The 16,993-nt window shown below is 39.4% G+C and overlaps 4 protein-coding genes across 8 annotated transcripts; all 4 read right to left on the bottom strand.

Annotated features, from left to right (window-relative positions):
• Window positions 1-247: 247 nt before the first annotated feature.
• LOC110230638 (zinc finger BED domain-containing protein DAYSLEEPER-like) lies at window positions 248-4,439 on the bottom strand. 2 transcript variants are annotated; one of them, XM_021034071.1, is made up of 3 exons: window positions 4,197-4,439; window positions 4,067-4,111; window positions 248-3,918 (listed from the first exon to the last, which is right to left on the bottom strand). In XM_021034071.1, exon 3 carries the CDS (start codon window positions 3,888-3,890, stop codon window positions 480-482), a length of 3,411 nt encoding a protein of 1,136 aa, XP_020889730.1. In that variant the 5' UTR covers window positions 3,891-3,918; window positions 4,067-4,111; window positions 4,197-4,439; the 3' UTR covers window positions 248-479. The 2 variants fall into 2 exon arrangements, with proteins under 2 accessions (XP_020889730.1, XP_020889731.1); XM_021034072.1 differs by lacking the exon at window positions 4,197-4,439 and having other exon boundaries at window positions 4,067-4,184.
• Window positions 4,440-4,619: 180 nt separating this feature from the next.
• On the bottom strand, window positions 4,620-8,504 carry LOC9323914 (chaperone protein DnaJ). Of its 2 annotated transcripts, XR_002333770.1 has the most exons (12): window positions 8,080-8,504; window positions 7,887-7,955; window positions 7,568-7,660; window positions 7,268-7,389; window positions 6,786-6,981; window positions 6,311-6,486; window positions 6,071-6,200; window positions 5,802-5,962; window positions 5,602-5,696; window positions 5,323-5,431; window positions 5,080-5,181; window positions 4,620-4,981 (listed from the first exon to the last, which is right to left on the bottom strand). XR_002333770.1 is itself a non-coding variant. In XM_002887804.2 (11 exons), the coding sequence occupies exons 1-11, from the start codon at window positions 8,359-8,361 to the stop codon at window positions 5,136-5,138; spliced, it is 1,479 nt and encodes a 492-aa protein (XP_002887850.1). In that variant the 5' UTR covers window positions 8,362-8,504; the 3' UTR covers window positions 4,620-5,135. The 2 variants fall into 2 exon arrangements, 1 of the variants encoding a protein (XP_002887850.1); XM_002887804.2 differs by having other exon boundaries at window positions 4,620-5,181.
• A 326-nt stretch (window positions 8,505-8,830) lies between these two features.
• On the bottom strand, window positions 8,831-10,921 carry LOC9323913. Of its 2 annotated transcripts, XM_021034069.1 has the most exons (5): window positions 10,564-10,921; window positions 10,380-10,388; window positions 9,976-10,287; window positions 9,386-9,559; window positions 8,831-9,254 (listed from the first exon to the last, which is right to left on the bottom strand). In XM_021034069.1, the coding sequence occupies exons 1-5, from the start codon at window positions 10,735-10,737 to the stop codon at window positions 9,168-9,170; spliced, it is 756 nt and encodes a 251-aa protein (XP_020889728.1). In that variant the 5' UTR covers window positions 10,738-10,921; the 3' UTR covers window positions 8,831-9,167. The 2 variants fall into 2 exon arrangements, with proteins under 2 accessions (XP_020889728.1, XP_020889729.1); XM_021034070.1 differs by lacking the exon at window positions 10,380-10,388.
• Window positions 10,922-11,169: 248 nt separating this feature from the next.
• On the bottom strand, window positions 11,170-13,167 carry LOC9323912 (adenine phosphoribosyltransferase 2). Of its 2 annotated transcripts, XM_002887802.2 has the most exons (6): window positions 12,862-13,167; window positions 12,647-12,757; window positions 12,038-12,130; window positions 11,767-11,916; window positions 11,571-11,629; window positions 11,170-11,448 (listed from the first exon to the last, which is right to left on the bottom strand). In XM_002887802.2, exons 1-6 carry the CDS (start codon window positions 12,950-12,952, stop codon window positions 11,371-11,373), a joined length of 582 nt encoding a protein of 193 aa, XP_002887848.1. In that variant the 5' UTR covers window positions 12,953-13,167; the 3' UTR covers window positions 11,170-11,370. The 2 variants fall into 2 exon arrangements, with proteins under 2 accessions (XP_002887848.1, XP_020865959.1); XM_021010300.1 differs by lacking the exon at window positions 11,571-11,629 and having other exon boundaries at window positions 12,862-13,158.
• Between the last annotated feature and the right edge of the window lie 3,826 nt (window positions 13,168-16,993).

Here is a 16,993-nt window from a genome sequence, read left to right as displayed (position 1 = left end):
AAATTAAAAGTTTGGGCGCGTGAGGGAAGTTTTTAGTATGAGGAAAAAACCAACCGGCTTTGACTAAATTATGTACGTTTATACTTTATTTATAATTGAATTATTATATATGTTTAAACCTTAATAATAATAGATTATGATTAAATATATGTTGATTATGGTGGGCGAACAAAACTGAACAAGCAACATGCAAACAACAGAAGAGAAACTTATGAATATTTCACTAGAAATTCTGACTTAGAAGAGATTGAGAGACATATAATGTAATATAATTTCTACGATGCCAAATTGTAACATCAAATCATCATATCAGCATCAATCACAACATACATAAACAACCCCCAAAGAGAGACATATGGTAAAAACAAAAAAAAGCATAAGCAAGCACAAGGCTAAAAATCCAGATTAGCCTACAGTGACCAAAGCAAAATATGGAAAAGCTAAAAGTAAATCTAAGGACAAGGAATGATAAGGACAACTCAAGACTCCCTCTTCAGGTTGTTTTCTGAGTTGGAGCTGTGCTTGAACCAGTCCTTTGCGCAGAAGAGAGCTTCCAAGGTCACATGTCGAAGGGAGCTCCTGTAATTATCCATCTTTTTCACCTCCGTGTCAAAAACAGAATCTGGAGAGACAGTGCAAAAGGGTAGTGACAAAACATCAGCCGCCATTTTGGACAGGGTTGGGTATTTGGTTCGGTTCAGGCTCCACCAGCCTAGAACCTCAAAATCCTGTGATCGCGGTATTAGAGATTCCTCCAGGTATTGGTCTAGTTCTGATTTCATCTGTTGGTGACTGCCTACCTCGGAGATGTAAAGCTCAAAGTCTGAGAACCCATCTCCAATGGTAATGAGGGGAAACTCCTGTGAAGATGCTTCAAGGTGGTGGCCTTCCTGGAGAAGGACGTCAACTTGGTGACCTTCTTGAGAGATTGTAAATGTGGCTTCTTCTTGTGGCGTTGCATGTGACTGAGAATCATGTTGTGCCTCTTCTTCCTGTGGCATTGCATGTGATTGAGGATGTTGGTCTGAGGCTATGCCCTCATCTGATTGCTGCTCTTCTTGTACAGATTTACCTTCACGAGAATATTCTTGGCTGAGAATACCATCAGCGTTTTGTGGGTTTTGGCTGTGTTCGGGAATTTGCTCCACTGGCTGAGCCTCATGAGCCACTTCCTCAACTGGCTGAGTCCCATGTCCTGCTTCCTCAACTGGCTGAATATCATCATGATTTTCCTCCAACAGTTCTGCCTCCTGAGCCACTTCCTCAACTGGTTGAGTGTCCTCCAGCAATTCTGCCTCCGGCTGTATCTCATGTCCTAGTTCCTCAACAGACTGAATGTCATCATGCTTCTCCACCTGTTGTGCCTCCTGATCCACTTCCTCAACTGGTTGAGTGTCCTCGAGCATTTCCTCGACCGGCTGTATGTCATGGGTTATATCCTTATCGTCCACTTGCTGGTTTTCCAGCCGTATTTCCTCAATGGGATGGCTCTCAGGTGGTATATCCTCCACTGGCCGGCTCATCTGTGATGTTTCTTCCTGCACCACTTCTTCAACAGGTTGAGTGTCTTCAACGATTTCCTCCATTGGCTGTGTCTCCGGTACATATCCTTCCCCCGACTGGCTGTCTTGGTTCATATCTGTATCCTCCACTAGCTGACTCTCCTGTGGTATCTCTTCCACTGGCTGGCTCTGAAGGGGTACGTCCTCAGAAGGCTGGCTCTCACATGGAAATTCCTCAATTAGCTGGGTCTCATGGGACATCTCCTCAGCTGACTGGTTCGCGTGTGTTTCCTCCATTGCCTGGTTCTCATGGGATGTCTCATCTGTTAGCCGGCTCTCCTGTGCCGGAGTTAGCTCCCCATTGGATTGCAGATTTCCTTCTGTCAGAAGAGACTCTTGTGTCAATCCCTCCATTGGTTTGCTCTCTTCCGACAGCCCTTCCACGATATGGTTCTTCTGTGTACCGGCATCGCCCAAATGGCCTTTTTGTTCTACTCCCTGTGTGGTATTGCCTCCCACCGATACTGTCCCCGTTTGCTGACCTTCTCCAGATAGTCCCTCCAAAGATTTTTCATTCAGTAGACTTTCATCTTCAGGCTGTTCAAATATTTGATCATGTGAAAGCCCATTTGAGTTGTGGTATTCATGAGGCATTTCATGATGGAAGTGAACTTGAGACATATCTGTTTCAGAAAAGCCATCATTCCCGTGGCCTACATAAGCATCTAGCAGGGAGTGACTCTGTTCAGCATAGTCATGGTACAGCTCATGTACAGCATCATCAACACTCCTGATCCATTTATCTGCATCTTCCCCATAAGCCTTAGAGAAACTAAACTCAATAAGCTTCATTTTGAAGCGCGGATCCATCACCACAGCAACTGCCAAAAGCAGGAAACATTCTCTCCAGTACTCGTCAAACTTCTCTTTCAGTGGGTTCGCCAGGTTTCTGACATCTGGATCTTCACTCATGGCTGAGTGGCTTAGCTCTAGCTGAAGCTTTGTCATTTCATGGTACAAATCGTTTGCTGTCAATCGAGTTGAGCCAGTCAAAACATTGGCGGCGTCAAAAAGAATCTTCAAGCATGAGCAAAGGATCTCAATCTTTCTCCATTCTTCAGGAGATGTTGACATTTTGTAATCAAGATCGCAGTTTCCCAAACAAGAAAACACCTCTTTGTGTTCACAGGCAGCCAATAACATGTTGTAACTTGTGTCCCATTTCGTTTGGTTGTCAATGAGAAGATCTTTGGTAAAAGGGGTTTGAAGTTGTCTCTTCAGTTCATCAAACCTCTCTTCGCAACTATCTTTGGTTTTCACATACTTCACGCTATCACGGACTTTTTTGATGGGTGTTTTAAAATCCTCAGCTCCAAGGAGATCTTGCGCCATACTGCTTAGGAGGCGAGCATAGCAATTACCCAACAACAACTGACCATTCAATACATTCTGGTTCCTGGCAGACAAACAGCATCTGAGGTTTTCAATAGAGGTTTTATTTACTAGTGACTGCCCAACAGTGAGGCTGGAGAGTCTTCTCTCCAGATTCCAGTCGGATAAACAAGCAGCAATAGGCTGATTTAGAGCAAAATCTGAATCGGGAGAAGGAACGACAGCAACATTTAGAAGCCTGTGAGATAGATTCCAGTCCCTATCAATGAAGTGTCCGGTCACAAAGGCATAACCCACTGATTGATTAGAGGTCCAGAGATCAACGGTAAGGTTAACTCGGCCAGGAATCTCACTGATGAAGTTTGAAAGCTTGTGCTTCTCGGACAGGTACATATTGACACAATCAGCATGAATGGTATTGAAGCTTGCCATAGTGAACTGGGGACGAAGGGCCTGGACGAAACCAGTAAATCCAGAATGCTCGACCATGTGAAGGGGATAATCATGCATGATAATCATCTTTGCCATCTGATTGTAGCAACGATCTTGATCTAGAGGGATGTAGGAAGCAGAAGATCTGTGGCGTTTTTTGGGAGGAGCAGTGGTGGGATCTTTGGAGCCAAGGATCTGTGCATGGGTGCTGGTGTCTCGGCTCATAGGACAAATACCCAACTGAATGTGACGCTTAAGATGGCTAGTTCCTGCCAACTTTTGGCCAGTAATGTAGGCGAAAGATTTGCGGCAGTGCTTGCAGCAAGCTTTGGTAGATCCAGGGCTGGAAGTTTCAATGGTGAAGTGCTCCCAGACCATAGACTTCTTCCTCCTGCGCTTGGTGGGTAGAGTGGCAGGATCAGGGAGCAAGCCATCGTCAGTGTCGGCATTAGGCAGATCCTCAGTGGGCCTAGTGGGAGTGAACAAAGTCAAGGAAGCATGGGATTGGTCATCAATCTCAAAAGAGCCATTGTTATCAATGAGCATCAAGGAATTATTATCCATAACAATATCCTTGGTAGAGAGAAAAGTCCTGCACCGCACCAGAGAAGAAAGATAGAATCAGCAAGAATTCTATCAGAAGAGAAGAATTGGAGACAATTTGGACACAAATATACAAGAGAACAACAGATTAAGACAAGGAAAGAAAGAAAGGGCTTAAGAAGAGATCTGTTTAATACCGATCTCAGCAGAAGCAGACAGCAGGAATTGGAGGAGAGAGAGATCTGGAAAAGCACAGTAAAATCGAGTGAGATCTGAGATGGAGGAGCACTGCTCCCTTGAGAGAGAGAGAGAGATTAGAGGACTCACAGATTGTAGCGGCGGGAACGATAAGCGCGAATCGAGGCGAAATAGCGAAACTTTGAAAAAACAAAAAAAGAGAGAGAGAGAGAGAGAGGAAGGAGACGAGACGAGGCTAATGGGCTCTTTCTGCGCTCTTTCTTTCTTTCTTTTTGATCGAAACCCTAAAAACAAATAAAGATTCTCGAGAGAGAGCAAACTCTTCTCTGCTTCTTGTCTTTTGTTTGGACCTTTAGTATTACGGCTAGGGTTTTGAGCTTTTTTTCTTTTCGGCGAGGTTAAGAGGGCAAATTTGGTATTTACCTTATAGATTTGGATCTCCCGTCTTCTTCTTCTTTTTTCCTTTTTTACTCGTCTGTCACATACTCCCTCCCCCACGTCTTATCCAATGCAAATTCACAACAAGAAAAAGGGAATGCAAATTGTTAGAAATGTTACATAGCATGTCCTGCGTCTGCTGGATCTTAATTGACTTTCTAGTCATTGATTTAGCTCAAAAAAGTAGTACGTAAAAATAACTCGAGAGGTTTTGTAATTTCATGTCACAAGTATACAAAAAAAAACAACTTTCTTGGAGACTTTGATCATCACATGTTCCATCAACATATGTGGCTTCCGCAACCATTTCCTCCAACAAACACCAATCAAATAAATTGGAGCCGTTTAGTTCTCCGACCTTTTTATTTCTTACCAAAACCAACTCGAAAAAACCAATTGCATCTCTACTATTAAATGGAGTAGGGGCAGGTAGAGCAGAACCGCCCTCTTTTCACAATATGTGCACCAAATTGAAACTGAAAGGAAACACAAAAAAACAAAAAAAAAAATGTATTGTTTTCGCAAAACACCCTCACATTAACAAATGAAACAATTAACTTTTCCACATTGGTACCATAAATGCAGCGGATAAAAGCTTTAATGCATGTCCAGTTAGTTGAAGATGGATCTCTAGAGGTTATCTCTCAGCCATTTCAGAGCTCCATTTGCGACAGACCTACAAATAAGTAGCACAACTGTGTTTAAGTAGAAGACATTTTGTGCTTCTCATTTTAAGTACACAACAAGAGCTGGACGATTCACTATATGACTTCAGAAGAATAGAAATCAAGGGCACAAATCTTTTTTATTGAATTACCCTGCAAAATCTTTGATGTTTTTCCACAAGTCGTTTTCTTGCTCCGCTTCTTCATTTTCCTCAACTTCATCTGTCCTGTTTTCTAAGCTACTGGGTGCACTGCTCAGAGCTGAAAAATCAGAGACGACATACGTATGATGGGATTCAACAATGTATACGTGTATCAAATAGTCTCACATCGATTCAGATGCACAGAAAATTACAAGAGGTTCCATTAATATTGGCATAAAAACAAAGAGTCCTCTGCATTAGAGATTTTCCAGAGATCTGACAACTTACAACTGGGTTGCTGAGGCTTAGCACGAGTTCGTGACCGGTTGCTGGACGTGTCCTTCAGAGATGCAAGTTCCTCCAGTAACTCCCGTTCTCCAGCACTGTCCGTAGGATCCAGAAATTAATTGAAAGAAGGCATCCACAGACTCACAAAACTCTGTTTGGTTTAGTTAAATTGGCCACAAGACAAGTTTAGACGGTATTACCTTATTTGATTTGGTATAGAAACTTTGACTGTAAACAAGTGGTCACCGCGGATAGATGGTCTATTCAGTTTTGGTACTCCTTTCTTTGCCAGGACCAGCACATCACCAGGTTGTGTACCTGGAGGTATCTGCAGTTCAGTGTCTCCTTCAACTGTTTTCACCTACAAAGATGTTTTAAGATTAATCATGAGATGAATGGTAAATTCTGAGAATATCTACATGTAAGTAGGGTGTACTTCTAATATATCTGATACAAAGAACTAAATCACCTTAACAACCGCACCCAGTATAGCATCAAGGTAACTGATCGAAAGGGTAGATAAAAGGTTTATGCCATCTCTTTGTATTCCCCGGACATCTTCAACATCAAGATATACGTACAAATCTCCTGGAGGGCCACTAATGGAAGCAGAAGTCCAATTACCAAAAATCATAACCATTAAGATTCCTATAACAGAAAGAATGGTTTTCTACTGGTAATTTATCAATCGATAATGTTATCAACATACCCTCTGGGACCAGAATCACCTTCTCCGGCTACTCTAAGGATGCTACCTGCACTAACTCCCGGGGGAATTTTGACTTTGATGCTTTTTTTTGTACGCACGCGTCCTTCTCCAGAGCATTTCCGGCAATTTTCAGAAATTACCTCACCATCTCCACCACAGTTTGGACATATAGAAACCTAAGATGAAAGAGACCACACACATAGGAAACTATTGATAAGTTCAGCTATAGGGAGGTACTGTTACCAGCAAAAACAAACTTTCACAATCAATAGAAAACACAAACTGGATTTAACCAAATTCTGACCGAATTCTCACTTCTGCATTTACTACTAACCACGAAACAGATTATTTTGACTAAACTGTACATTAACATCAATTCCGACGCTCCAATCAGAAGCCATTTCTGACATCAGACTCGAATTAACTGCAACAGAGATAAAGCAGACAGAAAGAAAAGAATATCAACTGCAAGGACCTGTGAAAACATCCCAAATGGTGTTTGCTCAGTTCTCATAACTTGACCCCGCCCACCACAAGTGGAGCATATTCGCATCTTGGATCCTGCTTTTGCCCCAGTGCCAGCACAAGCTTCGCATGTCTCCAGATGCGTAAGATCAAATTCTTTCTCAGATCCAAAAATAGCCTCCGACAGTTCTAAGGTGATGTCATACCTAAACCGCAATAGAAGCAAATATGAATTTAATTCATTTTTGGTGTTTTCAAAGCTTATGCAGGTTATGAAGAGCAAGGAAAAACTCCAAAAGAAAAAGCAAGCGAGTGGACATACGACACAACCTCCTCTGCTTACTGATTCAAGCCCATGGTAGTAGAAAATTTCAGGACACAGGGTAAGTTATAGAAGACACTAACAATAATTTTAATCATTAGATAGTAGTATCTTATCAGCAAACAGTGAATGCTGTGCTACCAGAGAATAAGGAAGAAATAAAAACTCACCGTAAATCTTCACCTTTGGTAACCCTACTGCGGCGGGTTCTCCCAAAATCAGCTTGGTCCACCCCGGGAAATCCACCCATACTCGCACCAAAGAATGTCTCGAAAAGGTCAAAGGGATTTGTCTGCATGGAAATGTAAGAGTTAACGCCAAGGGTCAAGTATCGCACAAGCACAGGAACTGACGGCCAGTGCACATCTCAAATCAGGTTTCAACTGCTAATCCATCAGCAAGGGAAGAAACGCACAAATTTGTGGGTCATGCGCATGATTAAGCATAGAGAGAAATAGATAATGTATTACCGTGTAAGTACCAGAAGCTCCTCCTACAGTACTCTTGACTCCGGCTTCACCATATTGATCATATAATGCTCGCTTTTGCTCATCTGATAGCACCTGACAGTGTTGTAGTTCAGTAACCACAAGGAATTAAAAGAGCTGAGAACTCATGTTACACGATTACATATCCCAACATAATTGTAGCAGCAAATGTTAAAAAGTAAGGCCTTGTAATCATGCAAGCTAACAGGTAACAAGAAAAGCAAACCCAAAATATAGTGATAGGGCAGGAGAAGATGGCATGAAGAGAATCGAACAGAGGACCTTAGCTTGTGGTGCATACCTCATAGGCAGCACTGATTTCCTTGAACTTGTCAGTTGCGCCAGGTTCCTTGTTCACATCAGGATGATACTAGATTTCATAAAATCAGTTGAGAAGTTCCATGATCAGGAAATCATTAAGCAACAGTGTAATGTCATAATAAGCGAGAAAATCACAAAGCAGAAAAACGAATGACGAGAAAGAGAAAGGACACCTGACGAGCGAGGCGTCGATACGCGGCTTTAATCTCCTTGTTATTGGCAGATTTAGGGACACCGAGAGTAGCATAGTAGTCTCCGGAAGCAGCAAACACGACGAGGGAACGGCACCGTCGATTTCGATAAGGCGAAGAAGATGAAAGGGATAAGAAGCTCTTGTGATACCTGAGATTGGTACCGCCGTCGAAATTAGAAGAGAGGGAACGCGGACCATCGGCGGCGGGAGCGGGAGCGGCAGCGAAGCAGAGAGAAGAGGGGATGAGGGAGGGAGAAGCCATTAAAGACGAAATTGATGACAAAATCGAGCTTCTCTCAAGCTACCAAGAGGAAGAGGAGAAGCTTGGTAACGGACATTGTTGAGATGATGATTCCAGTCCGTTCTCCAAAAGCTTTTTTCGGGATTTGTGGTGCGAACCTCGCTCACGTGGATTTTTCTTTCTTTCCTTATTTTCTTCTAATTTATCTCAATCCCTCCCAGTTTCGAGTCTCCATAGTTGGTTTTTTGTCATTTTTTGTTGTGTTATTAATTTTTGTTTATTTTATTTTATTTTCAAAGCCATACTTTTAAAATTATGCTTTAGGCCACTGAAATTCTAGGACCGGCCCTGATTGTTGAGATGATGATTCCAGTCCGTTCTCCAAAGCTTTTTTCGGGATTTGTGGTGCGAACCTCGCTCACGTGGATTTTTCTTTCTTTCCTTATTTTCTTCTAATTTATCTCTCTTCCAAGTCACTCCTTATGCAAACAGGTAAAATTACTCTCATCATATTATAATGGTTGATCCGATTGGAAACAATGTTCACTTATACAGACAGTCCTATGTACCAAACACACATCCTTGATTTCCCAATTAATGCGCCTGATCACCACAGACAAACGGCAGCAAACCAAATAAAAGAAGAAAAAAAAAAAAAAAAAAAAAAAAGGAATGGAAACAGATGTTTGTTTGTCCTGACTACACAGTAGTAATACAACGCAAAGCGCTTTTGTTTTGTAGTTTGATCACTCTCTCTCTCTCTCTTTCTCTCCCTCTACTTTCGTTTATTGCCTTCTCCTGCAAGTGTCCTTGTTTCTTGGAGAGCCTTAGAAGACGTCCGGATTGAATCTTCCTGGCATGGAGTTGCCATGTTCCACTTGCTGCAGCTGCATTCTCAACGCGTAGTTGCTCACCTGCATTTTTTCATTCTCTCTTTCTTTTATGATGCATCATCAAATTATAACAACATCTGCTTTTACGTCACCACAACATTCAAGGCAATAGCAAGAGATACTTAGAACCTCTCTAATGGTCTAAGGCTTACCTCCAGAGTTCTTAGCTTTTCCTGGTACTGAGGAATCAGTTGCTTCAAAAGTTCTAGCTGCTGGTTCGCATCTTCGAATGCCTTCTGCCGCTCATGCTGGATAGCAACAGCACGTTTTAGGACTGTGTTGTCCTTGACCAAGGCCTCCACCTGTTGCTGCACTGCCACTTTCTCCTGTGAATCAGAAGAGGCGTTATTTTGATACAAGAGATGCCAAGAATTATCTACTTTATGATAACTTTATTTCCTCCCATTGAAAAAAAAAACACTCTTAATTTCATAGATATCATAGTTTTGACAAATCAAATGGAGGATGATTGTCCTTTCACAGTTGATTCCTCAATGACATAATTGTGTTTAGAGCCAACAGACTTGTAATCAATGACGACATATGAACCTACATAAGAAGTAACTAATGGTTCAACCTATGTCCTAGAGCAACCCTGAACACAAAGAACAATCTGATCATCACTATTCATGGTCTGATACCCAGTATGTATGCACAAACGAAGGTGCATATGTAAGAATATATATTTTGAATGGAAGACATTAAAAAGAAGGAAGGACTTAGCGCGGGTACAATGGTTTACCTCTTGGAATTTTTTTCCAGCTTCTTCACGAGCACGTGCACTTAACATCTTCTCTAAGGCCTCAAGGACTCTTGCTGCACGTACTTTTGCATCATCTGTACCAGAAGATTGTAACACTTCCCTCACTAACAATTCAACCCAGTCATCACCACTGGTCGGGGGATTACCACCAGAAACGGCATCAGTTTCCTGATTAGCACCTCCTGCGGAGGATTCTTCAGCTTCTTTCTCCTCAGCGGCTGCCATGGAGTATAAGCTCTTCATAGCAGCATTCAAATCACTTCCATTATCTTCTAGTGCCTTGACAAGAACCTGTGAAAGACACCCAAATCTAGATAAAATTTCTCAGGAACAAGAAAACCAAGCTACTGTAGAGGTCAAAATTTACTTGAAACCAATCTCACATAAAGAACCTGTGCAACCGAGACATGGAAATTCGATGAGCGAAAACTCAATTTACAGGCGGTGAAGAAGAAGAAGAGAGATATCGACATGCGTAATTCGAGTCCGAAAAATGCCTAGTCAGAGAGATTTCTAGTACAAGCAGGTAAAGCTAGATCTGTGTGGATTGAATAGAACAAGGCCTACCGTGAGTTCAAGATGAGGAAACGAAGTGCGAAGCTGATCGAGCGATGAGGAAGGAGAGGGAGAGGACCAGATTGGAGAATTGGAAGGCGAAAAACATCGGAACCTCTTAGAAGAGGGCGGAGAAGGAATATCGTCGAAGTAAGATCTCTTGGTTCCGCAATACACGGCAGACATGGCTGGCTGAGAAAACCACAAACGCGATGAATAAAATAGGGTTTGGGAGAAGAAGACTCTTCAAGGGGACAAATAAAATCTCCGACGATCGAGAGAGATTGAGGAAGGAGAAGAGGTTTCGTATCTAAAAATCTAATCGGGTTTTAGGTTTTCGATGGGTTTTCCTTTTTCTTTAACTAAAGGTCAGGTCAGGCTTTTTTATATACAACAAACTTCAAGCGGCAGGGGCTTTCTCGTACTTTTCTTATTCACATGGGCGCGTTGCGTTGCGCGTGAAACGTTTTTTTCTTTTTTCAAAATATTGTTTTATCTATTTAATTCCTTTTGTGCCCCTTGGTTAAGTTATACGATCGATGAAAATTATGCCCCATGTTACGTATTTTTCAAATCACTTGAAAATCGACTTGACTTTATCTAAAGAACAGTGTCGCATGATAAATTCCAACTTTCACTTATTTTTAGATGAGATGTTAAAACAACAAACTTTGAACTAAGGCCAGCTTCATTTTAGATTGTAACTAGGCAGCATAAATCATTCATTCCACATGGAGCCGAGACTATATTAGAGAATATAATCATTCAATCCCTAGTTACAAAATCATTACATCGACGACCGAATAGAAAAACGCTTGCTTATAAGGTTGTTAATTCATCAAACTGGCTTGGCTCCACCAGAACGTACAACGGCTTTCCCTTCAGCTTACATTGCCCCTGCATAGCACGGCGGAAACGAGTTATTTTAGTATCTTCAATGTATGGGCCTATAACAAGACCCCGTTAAATCCCAAAATATTATTGGTTCGAACTTAATTAAAAGAGTACTACTCTACTACCTTAAACTTAGGCAAACCAACAACGCATGCACACTCTACAACTTCGGCCCCGGCGCGCTCTAAATTTCATATAGACTCATAATTAGTCTAATAATACTCGATATACTAAACCTTTTTAAAAGGCGTATTATATAAATCATCATCTTGTTTAGCATTAGTATTCATTGTCTAATAAAAGTAGAAAGATGTTATTTACCCAAGAGGCTAATGGAAGCAGAGAGTGTCCCACCAGTGGCAACTAAATCGTCGATGACGAGAGCTCTTTCGTCGGATTTGACAGCCTCCACACTCATCTCTAGACGATCTCTTCCATACTCAAGCTCGTACTCTTCGCTTATCACTTTCCCTTTTAATTAACACCACAACCAATTATCACACTACTTCTCTTTTCATATAATTAACACCAATACAACACGTTCGTTTTTTTATCTGAGATTTTATCTGTATGTATATATAAGTAATTGTACCGGGTAGTTTTCCCGGTTTGCGCAGTGGAATGAACTTGGCACCTATGGCTAACGCGATGGGAGGTCCAAATATGAATCCTCTCGCCTCTACTCCTGCGTACATCAATTTATGTTTTAGCAATTCTTAGTCACTTCTAACTAAATTCCTAAAAGGGTCACTAGAAGACAAAAAAAACTAGAGGCAGACTAATTAACGACAATAACAAAGATATAAAGGGATAAGTAATTAGATACCAACCACACTAGAGAAACTAGTATGTGAGTGTAAAATCATTAAACCAAAAAAGTTGTCTATTATTGTTTATTTAATCTTTTCATCAAATTGGGTGATATGATTATTACGCCTCGGATTCTATCATAAAGGAATTTGAGACTATTCTGTCGTATAGATTACAATTTAATAATCTACATGTGTGAGGTGTCTTTCAAGCCGAATGCTCTCATAAGGATATCGTAAAAAATCAGGAATTAATAGAGAAATACGTTGCCTTTCAAGCTGAATTCATAATTTGCTGGTCTTGTTCGTGTGTGTCTTTGGCAAAAACTAAATAGCGACTTAAAAAAAAAAAAAAAAAACAGACGGTTTAAAGAAAGGAAAGTGAAAGGAACCGGCGACGAGAGAGATGTTCATGTGCTCGTAACGATCAACGAAGATATCAACGACATGTTTGAAGGCAACTGGATCCAGCAACAAAGTTGTTATGTCCTGAAACATGATCCCTGCAACACAAACACAGTACTCTTAAGTCGTCGTTTAGTTAATTTGTAAGCGAAAAGAAAAACAAAAGGTAAAAAAAGAAAGAAAGCAAGAAGCAAAAATGGACCAGTCTTGGGGAAGTGAGGAATGACACGAATGGCGTCGGAGATGGCCTTTAATCTTGGGTCTCCCTGCAACCCATTCTCCACGGCAAACATCTCTCACTCACTCACTCGTGCGTGTGCGTGTGCGTGTGCTTGTGTCTGTGTTTGTGTGTGTCCAAGAAGAAGAGAGAAAGGGGTTGGCTGTATTTATAATAGCACTTACTTATTTTGATCATTCTTCTTTTATCTCTCTCATTTCCTTCACCCACTCATCGTACGTCTCCATCCCAAGTTAATTTTTAATACAGTACATCTTTTAAAAATTGAAACTAGGGGAGGTCCCCGCGCCCAGCGCGGGGTTGTATGTTGATTAAGACCAGAATTAATAATTAATATTTTGGGTTATCAAGTTAGGGATATTTATTGAATTAATTTTGTCAAGAGTCTAATTTTTATAACGACATTAATATAGAATTATGGTAAAACGCTATAACTTTTGATATATATTATTAGTAATCAACAATTAATAGTGTTTTTGAATCACAAACAATTATTAGTGTTTATATCTTGATATATATAATAGAATTAAATATAAAAAATCTATATATTTAAACCAACAATATATTAGCAACGCCCCGACCGCCACTGTCCATGGGTTCCCACGTCCAGTCTCGGTCTTTAGGCCCATCTTCTTTGTTTTGTCGTACTCTTGATTTTATGACATATTCATGCTTACTCGTTTCTTTCATATTAGCAACGCCCCGACCGCCACTGTCCGTGGGCTCCCCACGTCCAGTTTCGGTCTTTAGGCCCATCTTCTTTGTTTTGTCGTACTCTTGATTTTATGACATATTCATGCTTACTCGTTTGTTTCATATTTGTAATGCCACGACCGCCACTGTCTGTGGGTTCCCACGTCCAGTTTCGTTCTTTGAGCACATCTTCTTGGTTTTGTAGTACTCTTGGTTTTATGACATATTCACGCTTCCTCGTTTCTTTCATATTTGTAACGCTCCGACCGCCACTGTCTGTGGGTTCCCCACGTCCAGTTTCGGACTTTAATTTGGGCCCATCTTCCTGGTTTTTGTTGTATTCTTGATTTTATGACATATTCATGCTTTTAGATTGTATGTCACTGGAGTTTTTCGTAGTTGGAAACAAATAATTGAAAAATATAATCTCTTACCATATCTCTTACCTATCAAGTAAGTCATCTTGCTCTTTGAATTAGTTATGTACGTAAAATTTCAATGGTATAGAAACAGGCATCTCTTTTGTATATATCGTGTCATATTTATCGTCCCTATTGTAGTATCTTTGTCTCTACCTTTGCCATTGGTCGCTGCGTAACCCTTCAGTTGATCTCTTGTTTATAAAACCCATATAAAAAGTTGTAAGAGAAATATCATTTTCTTAACTGTATCGTATATGTATTTGTAGTATATTGATCTGAGATTGCAAAGATGTATGCCTATCAAGAAGCTCTTAGCAAAGTAAACACTGAAGATAGGTACTAAAAATGAGAGGATTACAGAGAGCAAGTATCTATCCCTTAGAAACCACTATGTGCAACTGAGAATAATTCATATATGTACATACATACACATGTATACAACGTATTGAAGCTTTTAAATTTAAATATCGAATGCTACAAAACTGGAAAATTGCTTGTGGAGAAAGCAATATGAACATGGCCACATATATAACAAATAACCGATTATGCTTGTCGTAGATCATTCTCTTTCAAACCAAAAGTTTTACCTAAACAACATATCAAGTGACTCACAAGAGATACATAAGAGCCATATCCTAAAAATATCCGGCAAAGCAAAAACGCTCCAGGTTCGAGAAGGAAGTCATTGGAAAATTTGAGTATATACCAAACTGGAGAGTAATTCGGCTACAAAGAGAGATGTGTTAGCTTTGAAGAAAAAGCTATGTGATGTTCTACCTTTATTTATGAATTTTATGCTATGAATATATGTTTTTGTTAGGGTTCAACTTCAGTCTCCGGATTAGAGACTTATATTCATCCGACAAACAATTCGATGTCACAATCAACGCTACAAAATTGGTGGGTTCTCTCTATTAACAAACAAAAAAAAATTCTGGGATATATATAGCTGGCAAAGGAGCTAACCCAGCTCCTTTGGTCTTATTTATGGTCATATGTATTTAGCAAAATATGGTATACAAACCGAACTAATCAACAACAAAACTTGGTTTTAAATTGTTGTATATTTCTCAAAAGTCAAAACCCATAATAACCAATGGAACAGAAGAAGCTAATGCAGAGCATACTTACGCTTGGAGTAAAGAGTGATGCAAGCTTCCATTGGCACACCCGAAAACGCATCAGAGCATGGAAAGAAACCTAAAAATCAATAAATTAAACAATAATTAAATCTTAGTGCATGGAAAACGAATCCTATACATACCAAAGTCCGAATCTCAGTGCCTTAGAATGACCTCGATACCAAAAACTTTAAGTTACTACTTCCATATATGTAATATTTTAGTTTGGGGAGAGAGATTGGCAACGAAGAGTAATTCCTGAATTTAACAGCCAAGTTTGTTATCCCTAATCTAAAGAGAGGAATACTTAAATTGTATTAACGACAAAAATTAGCCTCCTCTGAAGATTCATCCCTGAAATAAGTCATCTTTCTGACTTTGTGGCAACTGTGTTATCAAAAGTTGAGTGTTTCTTCTGAGAAAAGACATATTTGAAAATAATAAGAACATGTACCTCAACAAAATCGGGAGGTACCTCATCTTTTTACAACAAAAAGAAACATACCAAACCATCGATGATTACCTTCTCAAAAGTTGAAACCAAACTTTTTGATTATAAAAATTGATTAGTGGTGAAAATAGTGAAACCATAAATACAAAAAAAAAAAAATCAAATTTGTACATATAAATTATAAGATCACCTGTTTATTCATTGAATTAGGTCCAAATTTTCCATACACCAGTTCACATCGTCCCCTCCATACATCCACCCTACAATAAAAAGAAAAAGAAAAATTAGGTAGAAGCAAAAAAAAGTTTGAAAAAAAAAGAACAAAAAAACAAGGGTTAGTTATGATCTGAAATTGAATACCATGAGCAAGGTATTTATATTGAATAGGAGGCGGTGCATGATTTAGAGTTTCTAAATTTTTCGACGATAAATACAAAAAAAGAAAAGAAAATTTACATATTTTAGTAAGCAAATCACTATCATAATAATAAATATTTGTAAAACTGCCATTTATTCATTGTTATCCATGTTTATTTAAAATAATATTTACTTTTTTCGGTAAAAATATGGAATAATAACAACTATTTTAGATTTACTACTATATCTGATACTATCTTATAAAATATATTAAAATTTAAGGGAAAATTCCTTTCTGTTTCAAAAATAAGGCGGAACAATAATATAATTTTTGATTTACAATAGATAGACATGCATGGTATCCATATGCGTCATGTCACGCTGATCCATATTTTTTTCCAAAACTCGATCTAATTGCTATTATGTGCAAAAATCACCGCCGTTCACGTTCATGTTCACGTTAGCACTCCATACCTAATTCACATGTAAACCTCTCTGCCTATCTCTGACTTCAGCTCTCTCATCTTCGAGTCTCCCCAAGAAAGTTTTGACACCACACCAACATTTCATTCGTCAAAATTAAATCGAGTTTGCACAAGGTTACAACCGATTAATAGGTGGTCTTCTACCTTCTATTTACGATTTTATGCTATGAATATATGTTTTTGTCAGGGTTCAAGTCAATCTCCAGATTAGAGACTTATAATCATCCGACGAACAATACGATGGCGTGATAACCGTTTCTAAATTGGTGGGTTCTCTTTCATTGATCTACATATTATTTTTTTTGACTACGAACACGACGATCATACCAAAAATTTCATCTATTCCGGTACGTTTGATCTTTATTTTAATTAGTTTAACAATTAATTACCGTTTACGATTAATTTCGGTTATCTAAATCTTATTAATTTGAGTAAGGTTAGAATAGTATTCTTTTATGTTTATATTAATGCTCCGATTAATAATTTTCGGATATTTGACATTATCATCTTAAATATATCAATATTATAATAAATATTTTCCTTTTCCGATTTTTTTTTTTGGTATAA

This window comes from Arabidopsis lyrata, assembly GCF_000004255.2.
Source record: "Arabidopsis lyrata subsp. lyrata unplaced genomic scaffold ARALYscaffold_2, whole genome shotgun sequence".
NCBI classification, from domain to species: Eukaryota; Viridiplantae; Streptophyta; class Magnoliopsida; order Brassicales; family Brassicaceae; genus Arabidopsis; species Arabidopsis lyrata.
Note: the sequence above shows the minus strand (reverse complement) of the source record. Positions and strands in the feature narration are given on the sequence as shown.